Genomic DNA, 10974 nt, shown 5'->3' with positions numbered 1-10974 from the left:
GTCGGGATGCAAGATGGGAGATGGCTCTAGCCTCTGAGGCGCACAAGGGTCACAACCTATCTAATCCCGATTTCAACCCAAGTTGTACAGATAGATCCTAAGGGCTTGTTCAATTGCATTTTTAAATTATAGTGACTTGAGTATAGATCTTGAGTTGAATTTGAGTTATAACTTGAGTTGAAGTTGTGAATTGAGTTTGTGTTTGGATGTACACATTTGAATTATAATTTGAATTGAGAATCTATTTGAGTTTGTGTTTGAGTGGGTCAAAACTTGAATTTGTATTTAGATAGTATTTTAATAAAAACTCAATGGTGATGAAAAAATTTAATAGGGTATATAGATGAAGTTTTATTCGTCTACTCGTCGTGAACGCATAGAAAAGAAAATCATCTCAATCAGAATTAAAACGAAAAAGTTATGATGTTTTTAAGAATTGAAAAAATATTGTTCATTAACTTAAGTTTGAGTTTAAGAACTTGAGTTGAAAGAGAAACTTGAACTCAAATTTTAGTCTCAAACTCAAGTTAAAACTCGAGTTCAAACTCAAATTTTACAAATGAACATGAACTTTAATAAAGTTGTAACTAGAGTTCAAATTTTTTTTTGAGTTTTGATCCAAAAGAACAAGCCCTAAGTATTTTATATCTTTGAAAACAGATAAAAAGGATTCAGGAATTACTAACCTTTTCCTTCCTTTTCTGTATCACGACCAACACGGATAGATGCTCCCCGGTTTGCGACACCCTGTTGATGATGTGAGGATGAGCGCCAAATATTTAATAATATACAGATATGTGTGTTCGTGAATATATATATATATATATATATATATATATTAATGTTTTTTTTAGTATGTTTTTCTCAGCAAAATATAGATTAAATCTCTCTCAAGGTAACGTCAGATACCCTTTAACATTTAGGTAAAGCCATTACTCTGTTGTTATTAAACTCAGAATTGAATAGGTAAAAAGTAGGTTGGGTTGTAAGTCAGAGAAAAAAAAAACAGAGAGAAAATGAATACGTTCCAGATTTACTTACCCAAGAGAAGGTGTGGATGTCAGCGGTCTCATGGCGACCGGTCAATCTCCTTTCATTGCCTTCTCCATAGGCAGCAATGTGCTCCTTGTGGCGCAAGCCCAATTTCTCGATCGCCTTTTTAATCACGTCAATCCCCCGATCAGATCTCATTGACTTGGTGCTGAGTGGAAAAACCAGCCCGAAAAAATGTCAGTTGTACTCATCATTTAAAAACATACGTTCATTTTCGAGCCAGGTAAGCCAACTACCTGTAGTTAGTGTGGGCACCGGCACCGTTCCAGTCTCCCTGGCAATTCAATGGGGGAATTGGGAATTGGTAAACATAGTGAAAAACTACAGATAGAAAAGTACTAAAACATACGAATTAATGTACAAGGAAATTAAGCAGACCTGAATTGGCTTTGGATCAAAGGAAAGAGCAACTCCTGCAATTTCTGTGATCCTCTGCAATATTTTTATGTTAAACATATGAAAAAACAAGCAAGCAATGGACTAAAAGAGAATATGTGAATACATTGTATGATCCAATTTGCCATGGGAAAAAACTAAGTGAATCAAAAACTCCAAATACATAATTTTCTGGTATTGCCAATATACCTCAAGAATGTAGCGAGCAACCCATAATTGATCCCCAGAACCAATGCCAACTGAAGGACCAACTTGAAACTCCCACTGTCACATAACAACACAGGAGAACCGGCGTTGAGTAAAATTAAAACTTATCGAAATTACAATATAGAAATGACAAAGAGGGACCAGTACCATTGTTCCTCTGTCCAACCATTTTAAGGGTAGAACATATGATAAAGCATGATGTCGAACACGGGTTTCTAATTTTTTATTTAATTTTCGGTTTTAATTATGCCCAACTCGCACTGTGCGGGTAGGGGCACGGGGTGGGGTTCCATGAACCCGAGATACCCCTACCCGGCCGAACATGTTCAAAAAGTAGGTAAAACAATGCCCAACCCTAATGATAATAAGTTTAAAAATCTTCTGAACACAACATAAAGGGTTGAGTCTTTAGATAATTCTTGTTCATGATGAGTGTAAAAATTGAGTCTTAGATGAGGTAAGTAACAAAAATAAGTTAAAAAAGGGTTTTTTTTACAAAAAAACTCATAGTTTACCATAGGTAACCCAGCCGACCCGAGGTACCCGAATGGTATACGGGTATCCTAATTCTACAAGTTGTTACGGCCCAAATCATTCCCAGCCCGAGACCTACAGGCCGGCCCAATTTTTTTTCAAAACCGACCCACCCCGGCCGACTTACAGGCCTAGGGACCAGTACCATTGTTCCTCTGTCCAACCATTTTAAGGGTAGAACATATGATAAAGCGTGATGTTCCAAAAATTTTTCTTTTTTGGCTACATTCCTCTGTCCAACCATTTTAAGGGTAGAACATATGATAAAGCATGATGTTCCAAATTTTTTTCTTTTTTGGCTACTTATAATAAGCAAATATAAGATCGCTGCACGTACCTGCCCGGGCATAACTTCACCATTGATTCCACTGATGTTGATTCCAGCATAGAGGCAAGCCTTGTAATGTGAGTTCACGATATCACGACCAAAGGCCTTATCTGCCCCTGCACCACAATAGTAAGGTCCCTACAGAAAAGGGGGATAAAACATCGTATCAGTTCGATTGCCAGGAATCAGGTCATAAGCTATTGCATCCCCAGTTAAATCCCTGCTTATAAGCGCTTGGGAAGAAGATTTCAAGAGTAAAATTGGGAGAATTCTCTGGTAGGGTATGGCAAAAAAACCAACCGGTAGGCACGATTTTCAACCAAAATTTTCATCCACTTTATTAAAATGTTACATTTTTCTTAATCTCATAATTCTAATGTGATTTGACGGCTGAGAACAGTTTCTTCCTGGTAGGATTTTTTTGTTTTTTTTCACCTACCATAGAATTCTCCAAAAAAGTAATGGTAATTGCAACAAAAACAATATAGTACCTGAGGACCAGGGAAGCCGCCAACTGGCCACCCAAGTGGCCAGTTGACGTCCTTTTGAAGAAGAGTGTATTCTTGTTCAATGCCATACCTAACAGAAGATTGTAAATAAAGTTTATGATAAAGTAATGGAAAAACCGGATGAAAAAAAGAAAAGAGAAGACATGAGACAAGATTGAAGCGTCCTTTTCTCAGACCTAACAGAAGATTGTAAATAAAGTTTATGATAAAGTAATGGAAAAACCAGATGAAAAAAAGAAAAGAGAAGACATTGAGACAAGATTGAAGCGTCCTTTTCTCAAAAGTAGTATTTTGGAAAAATAAACAATACATTAAATAAGCTTTGAAATTGCTATCTCAAAATTAGCACTACAACGTGGGCTGGAATCTAATAAAAGATATGCCATCTTGTACTATTAAATTCATAAGATTCAGCTGACAATAATACACACTTGTATTATAGTGATTATTTCAGGTCCATATTATTTTTAAATCTAATGATGTATCTAAGTGATGTACATATTAAGAGTCAGAGAATATAAAAAATTATATATCTTTATCATTCCAAGAAGTAAGAGAGTAAGACCAAAGCTAGATGAGACAAACACAAATGAAACTACACAAAACAAGAGCTTCATATTATATTATTCTTGTGCACGGGCCGGATCAATAATTGTTTGCATTCACATTAACAAATCAAGAAAAGAAAAAGGAAAAGACAATTTGTAACAACAATGTTTTCACCATGTACGCAAGTCTTTGTAGCTATAGAATATCACATGCACAAGTCATGTTTTTTTTTCCTCGTGATAATAACAAGGAATTCATGACACAATAGATATTTTCGGTGAAAATATTAAAGGGTGTTTGTATTACAACTTAAATTAAGAACTTGAGTTGTGTTTGTGAGAGAAAAATACCGTAGCAAAAAAGTGAAATTTGAATTTTTGTGAGAGAAAACACTGTAGCAATAGAACTTGAGTTGTGAAAAGAACAGGGCTTTAGTTTCTTCAAAACGTAATAGAATAAGAATAGCATGACTATCGCCATAAGTACGTCTATGGTCAATGAAGTACATAGAGGGTAGCCTTGTGACTAGTTTGAGTCTACCAACCCAAAACTGTTGGTTTCTTTTCAAAGGGCCACCACTCATTGACACGCTTAACCACATCCTAAAAATAATCCAATTTTAGTTATGAGGATAACTGTTTGTGTAAAAAACAAAAAGAAAAAAAAAAACACAAGAAAAGTTTATCATATTTTACTTAAGTTTTAAACAAATGTAAAATATTCAGTGAGAATTAAAAGATTCCATTCTAAATAATCAAGATTTTATAATATGGAAGAACCCGATGATGCTCTTATATTTGGCAGCTGGCATTGCATGCACTAGAAAGATAAGCTCTTTGATACACCTCATAACCATTATAAAGGCCACCAACCCCAAAAATAATTTTCAAACTATTGGGAGTAAATGATCATATAAATTAAAAAAGAGAAGAAGAGATAAATGTAGTGCATGAGTCTGGATTTTTACCCCTTACTCTTGATTAGCAACCTTTTTAGTGAAATAGTTATATTAGTCAAAACGGTATTAATCAAGAGTAAGAGGTAAAAATCTAGACCCACGCATTGTAAGAGTAAGTTCAACAATTTTTTCTAAAAAAAAAATAGAAGGGCAAAAGTAAATAGATTTCACGATCATCAATCACCATCACAAGTGGCCATGTCTATACGTCTCCCTAAAGCATCACATATAATTGGACAAACAACAGTTAAAGTCCAAGTCAAACATAATTAAATTGTATTCCACTTTTACCATCTCTAACTTTTAAAGTAAGTCTCCCACCAAAAAGAAGAGTCACATGATTAACGCCAACCCACCTAAACCATCCACCCACTTGGCAGATGGAGAGGAGATTCCTAACTACCAGAGTAGAAAAGAAAGAAAAAACACAAAAAAAACAAAAGGAAGTCTTTTTTTTCCTTATATCTTGAAATGACAATTTTATTTATTAATATATAGATGTTATCTGACCTTGGACAATGGTAGACCCCATGTTGAGGACAAAAGAAACACATATACTACTGTACATTAGTCACTATATATTTCATTTGTAGGCCCAATAAGTTAAGAAGATACCTTAAACAAATCAATAAATGGGAAAGCAAATGGAATCATGAAAATTAATTAATTAATCGAGATAATATTTAATCGATAAATTCATAATTTATTAATTTATAAATTAATTAAAAAAAATTAATTTATCAAGGTATTCTTTTTTTTTTTTCACAAAACATTGAATTTAATATTCTGTTTTGTGATTATATGAATATTACCTAATTACCGAATCAAGAATTATCATTGTTCTATGTATTTGTTTAACCAAAATATTGTTTAACCGAGATTATTAATTTAAAAATCTGTTAAATACCTTACTTTTGTAAAAACAAAAAAAAAATAAAAATAAAAAAATAATTAAAAAAAAGATGAGAAAATGATACTACCATGGCTCCTCGGCGATGACATCGGGATGACTAAATATCTTGGCAGCATTGTGTCGTTTGTTGGTAGGAATTGGTTCGCCTGCTGGTGTGTAAGCGTCGCACAACACCTATTTTTACATAATGACGAAATTACCCCTTGACTTTTTCTTTATTGTTTACTTATTTAATTTTTTCAATATTTACAAAATCAAAAAACTTCAAATAAGAGATAACCAAAAGATCGCCGTTAAAAAGGGAGAAAATCAAGTGTCAGAGATTGATTCTGATTCTTATTTACCAGGATGTTGTTGCCTCTCCTGAATGGATCCTTAAACACCGCTTGAGGACTTTGATCCAGTCAAAAACAACAAACAATAAGAAAAAATTAAAAAAAAAAATCGGACGGCATGCATTGTAAGTGACATGGGATGCAATTAAAACAGAGCCGTTGATCAGACAATACAATAGTGTGGTTTAGGCCCGTTTAGTTCACGCGTTCAAATTAATGATTCTGATTCATATTCAAACTTTTTGTGAGAGAATCATTAGTAGGAATTTTTTTATTCAAATTTTTAGAGAGAAAAACACCGTAACAAAATAGCATTTATTTTGTTTCAAAATCAGAATCATGAGTTTAAATACGTGTACCAAACGGGGCTTAGTGATACGTACTACAAGATGACTTCGCTGTCGTCTCCAGGGGCTTGATCGGTGCTTGAACCGTCATAGTTCCACTTGGGAAGCTTTGCTGGGTCTGTTACTGGTCCAGGCAGAGTCTGTAAAATCAATGGTTTTTGGGCTTGTTTGTAAGTGTCAAGAACTTTAATACCGAAAACGTTTAGGTCATGGATTCACAATTATGATTCAAAATCATTTTCAGTTTACGTATGTTTTTTATAAGAAAAAATACCGTAACGAATCATGATTTCATGATTCGAATCCACCAACCAAACAAAATATAAGTTTAATTTGGCTGAAAATGTAAAAAAACTCAAACACCTAGATGGAACATAACCACACTTTAAAAATAAAAATAAAAAGATTTTTAGTTTGCCACTTTGTTAATCGGCAAAGAGTTGAATGCTTATATACGTAAATCATATATGTTACTAAAAGCTTTAAAGCTTAACATCCAGCACATGAAAAATTACACACAAAAACATGATCAAGGGATGATAAACAGCAATACCCAGATGGAAAAAACACAAATATATATAATATATATACATGTATACACACACACACACACACACGTAATAGTATAGATGAAAGGAAAAGGGGAATCACACCCTTGCTTTACTTCTGAGATCTAAGCCAGATCCGCCGATCCTGAAAAGGAAAAAGTAAAGCAAAAGAAATGGAGTAATTGAGCAAGCAAACAAGACAAAGCAAAAAAAAAACGACAAATACACGAGACCATAAAAGAGTAGTACCAAATGTACTCGGCGATGATCTTGTCAGTGGTGTCCGACAGGTTTAGGTTGAGGAGATCGGTGAGGAGAGACATGACTATTTGGCTACAGAGGAGACTGATTGAGCAGAGAGAGAGAGAGGGGGTTTGGTGGGTGTGCGTGTTGTTAGACTATGTTGAGTGTGTATATAACGGGGAAAAAGTCTTCGGGCTCACGATTAATTTTCCTATAAAAGTGCGGAGCAAATGGCGGAAATTTCAAAGTAAATACGTATAAAATATGTTATAACAGCTTGGACATAGGATTTTCGGAATCTCCCACGATCAAATCGAATTTTTTGTCTATTGTATTCCCTTTTTCTTAATTATTATGTGAATTATCTCTATACAGATCATTCACATAATTATAAAATAAAAAAATACTATCGAAACGAAATAATCTCCACAGATTCTCTCTATTTCTTTCTCTCAAATAAAAAAGAGTTGCATGTGTTTGTCGGAGCTCCGACACCACCTCTAGATGCGTCGTTGGGCTTTCAACATTTATATTTTTAGGGTCCGTTTAGTTCGCTGATTCGAGTTTTTAATTCGAGTTGAGATGTGATTTTATGTGAGAACTTTTTACTATAACACAAAAGTTAAATGTGACTGTTTCTGAGAGTTTTTTACTACAGCAAAACTCAAATCGGTGAAATGAACGAGACCTAAATCTTTTGACTTGTCTTTACATGGACTTTACGATGACATAGGTGGTGTTTGACATGAATGCTCTATTTGGGTGGATTTAAAATTGGCTAGAGCTTGGAATTCACACGGATATGATGCTTTTTACGACGTGTTCGTCTGTGGATGACTGAGATCTCTATTTTCTTCTTCAGGGTGGTGGACTTTTTGAGACGGTGGTGAACTTTTTGAAACAGTGGCGGCAGCTCTTTCTGTCAACATTTGATGGAGCTTTCCGAACAACGTTCGTTTAGAGGCGGTTTTCTAACTCAGTTACGCGATCTCGAAGCTGGTTGCCCTCCTTGACGGTTCCTATGCGGGCTACCTTTTCGCCGAAGGCTTTCAACGGCGGTGTCCAGAGATTTTCTCTTTGTTTTCTTGTTCTAGTTTGTGTGTAATAACGGCGGAGATACTCTCCGCCTAGATTTATTTTTCTACGGTTAGAGATCTTGTAACGTCCCCCAAAATTACTAAGCTTATAGCAGAAGACTTTTAATCTGATATAATAAATTTTTAGGTAACTTTGACGAGTGCTACTACTAAACTTAGTAAAAATACGTAGTAATAAATTTTTTTTTTTAATAAAGCCATATGCATGAAAATGAATTTTATTTTATTCCATTATCCATGATTAAGCATTCCAGTATGATAAAATTTTCCATTTGTCTTTTTGACTTCGACGTCGAGCACTTTTATATCTGTTGTCCTTCTACCCATCTACAACACATGTTAAATCTTGTTAGATAAACTCAGTAAGTAAAGATTATATTCACATGCATATGAATGTTTTTACTTGTTCTGAAAACTTGTAGTGGCTTGAAAGTTTTTCAGTCTGACCCTGAGGATTCCTAGTCTAATAGGTTCTAGTGGGATTCTCTCATCTTTAAGTGTTTATTTGTACACAAAAAATAGGTTCTGAATTCTAATTTTGCACTAGTAAAAAGGGTATGGGCCAGCGATAAACATACCACACCATTTTTAAAGAAAGATGAATACATGATTCAAAACTGTATATTCTTAAATCTTGGTAAAAAAAAAAAATGCTCAAACATTATGTAGTAACCGAAAACATTAAATTTGTGCATTTAAAACATGAATGTGCAGGCATGTGTTGTAGGTGAACGTTTACTTACGTGGTGTCATGCTATTTAGTAGTTTTAAATTCTTACAACTTATCTTCTACAATGTCTTATGTACTAAAATGTTATGACAAAATTACTTGGAGGAAATTTAATATTGCCTAACTTTTAGTAAAAACCCTTTATCTTATTGCTCATTGCATTTCTATTTAAAAATCCTTAACTTCATAATATTAATTCTAGTAGAATTTCTATTTAGAGAAGCTGAATTTATAATTATGATGTCACTAGAATAAATAGGTGATAAGACGATGGTTAAAAACTGTCATCAAAAGATACAACGATGGTTTAAAAACCGTCGTCGTATCTAGAGTCATTAACTGTCCAAGAGATACGATGACAGTTTTTAACCGTGTCTAATACACGTGTGAGACACCATAAGGGTTTAAAGAGGCACATTAGTCGATCGTTTTTTTTTTTTTTTCTGAAAAACCGTCGTCTAATATCAACTTTTAACGACGATTTTTGTAAAAACCGTAGTTAAAAGTATAAAAAAAAATTAAAATATATATATATATTTGGCGAAAACTAATTCTTTGCTAAAAAAAATTATTTCTTCGAATGTTATCACAAGTCATTGAACAACACACATGAAAAAAATTCAAAAAAACATGTTTTAAATTCACCTTCTCATACATAATCAATACACATGTAACACAAATATTTTAAAACTAAAAGTTTCTCCACGAAATCTAACAAGAAAAATACCTTACTATTTCAAAGAAAACTTTAAATAAAAAAAAACCTAATTTCAAAGAAAATAAATTTTTAAATATTAACAAAGTACCCATTTCGATGGTCATGGTGTAGTGGTGGATATGGAGGCAAGATCACGACGGCCGGCGACGTATGAGCATAATTGTGAGGCTCTTGGAGGCAGGGGCTAAGTTGAGGGAGTGATGAGTATGTATAGTAATGGGAGCGAGGAGTGTAGAAGAGATGAGATTTGAGAGAAAAAAAAAATTCAAGTGTTGAGAGGGAAGTTAGAGAGAGAGTTAGGGTGTGAGGAAGAGAGAGAGAGTTTTGGAGAGATTGAGAGATTTGAGATAACAAACTTAAGGGCCGTTTAGTTCGTTAATTCGAGTTAAGATATGATTTTATGTGAGAACTTTTTACTGTAACAAAAAAATTAAATGTGACTATTTTTTAGAGATTTTTACTGTAGCAAAACTCGAATCGGTGAAATGAACGGAGCATTAAAGTCTGTAAGAGAATACTCGAAGTTATAGATGAGTTATTAAAGCTTTAAAAATTTTCGGAAAAAAAAGATAATAAAAAAATGCATCTTTTTTTTTTTAGCAAAAAAGTTAGATGTGACTGTTTATGAGAACTTGTTACTGTAACAAAACTCAAATTCTAAACTCAAATTAGCGAAACGAACGAGACCAAAAGGAGGATAATAAAGAGATGGAGATAAAATAGAATATGAGATTATAATAATGAAATTATAACAATTTTCGATTTGCATATATTTTTTATGAGAGAAAACACTATAATAAATTATGAATCATGATTCGAATCAGGTACGAATTTCCTTACCAAAAAGTTGCACGAACAACACCAACAAGAAAAAGTATACTTGATGTTATCATCACTATGAGTAAAGTTCTCATATTATTGTCCATTTGACTGTTTATTTCCACGGCTATTCTTGTAGGCATTTTCTAGTTTATAAAGGAACCCAGCTTCTATTATGCATGGAATTTTAAAGGGAAAAAAAATATTGATGTTACTAATAAGAATGTATTTATAATTTATTTTAATCAGTGCATATTTAAATAAAGACTTTGAATTGTTGCGTGGTGTCTTTTCAGATGATATATCTGCCGTGTGTAAAATTATTCTTGTTTTTGTTTTTCATGTTTTTTGAGAAATAAAAAATAAAAATGATTCCAAAACGGTGTTTGACACAATTAAAGATAAAAAACATAAATGAAAATGACTGTTTAGTTTAGTATAAAATGAGAGAAAAATGAAAAATGATTTTTAGTCATTTTTCATTTTTTATTTTTGTTTTCTCCTCTATCGAGCAAAGAGATAGATATTAATAGATTTTTTTTATATTGAAAACAATCTCTTGATAAAACTACAAAACACATTTTCAAAAATGATTTATGTATGAGATTAAAAACGTTTTCATTTTTATTTTCATATAAAAAATAAAATAATTTTAAAACGAGTTCCAAACGCACCCTTAGTCATTTTTCA

At 33.1% G+C, this 10974-nt stretch overlaps 1 protein-coding gene across 1 annotated transcript; it reads right to left on the bottom strand.

Annotated features, from left to right (window-relative positions):
* Positions 1 to 681: 681 nt before the first annotated feature.
* On the bottom strand, positions 682 to 7129 carry LOC21384720 (glutamine synthetase nodule isozyme). Its single transcript, XM_010090742.2, has 12 exons — positions 6927 to 7129; positions 6783 to 6822; positions 6166 to 6269; positions 5792 to 5840; positions 5515 to 5621; positions 3010 to 3097; positions 2528 to 2656; positions 1639 to 1713; positions 1432 to 1485; positions 1290 to 1327; positions 1042 to 1201; positions 682 to 747 (listed from the first exon to the last, which is right to left on the bottom strand). Exons 1-12 carry the CDS (start codon positions 6998 to 7000, stop codon positions 682 to 684), a joined length of 984 nt encoding a protein of 327 aa, XP_010089044.1. The 5' UTR covers positions 7001 to 7129.
* Between the last annotated feature and the right edge of the window lie 3845 nt (positions 7130 to 10974).

This window comes from Morus notabilis, unplaced genomic scaffold (assembly GCF_000414095.1).
Source record: "Morus notabilis unplaced genomic scaffold, ASM41409v2 Scaffold3649, whole genome shotgun sequence".
NCBI lineage: Eukaryota > Viridiplantae > Streptophyta > Magnoliopsida > Rosales > Moraceae > Morus > Morus notabilis.
This window is presented reverse-complemented; position numbering and strand designations above follow the sequence as displayed.

Coding starts and splice junctions, on each gene's coding strand:
- LOC21384720 (XM_010090742.2), bottom strand. CDS start 7,000: ATGTCTCTCCTCACCGATCTCCTCAACCTAAACCTGTCGGACACCACT. Junction 5,841..6,165: donor GACAGCGAAGTCATCTTGTA/GTACGTATCACT, acceptor ACTGGATCAAAG/TCCTCAAGCGGTGTTTAAGG. Junction 1,486..1,638: donor TTGCTCGCTACATTCTTGAG/GTATATTGGCAA, acceptor AAAATATTGCAG/AGGATCACAGAAATTGCAGG.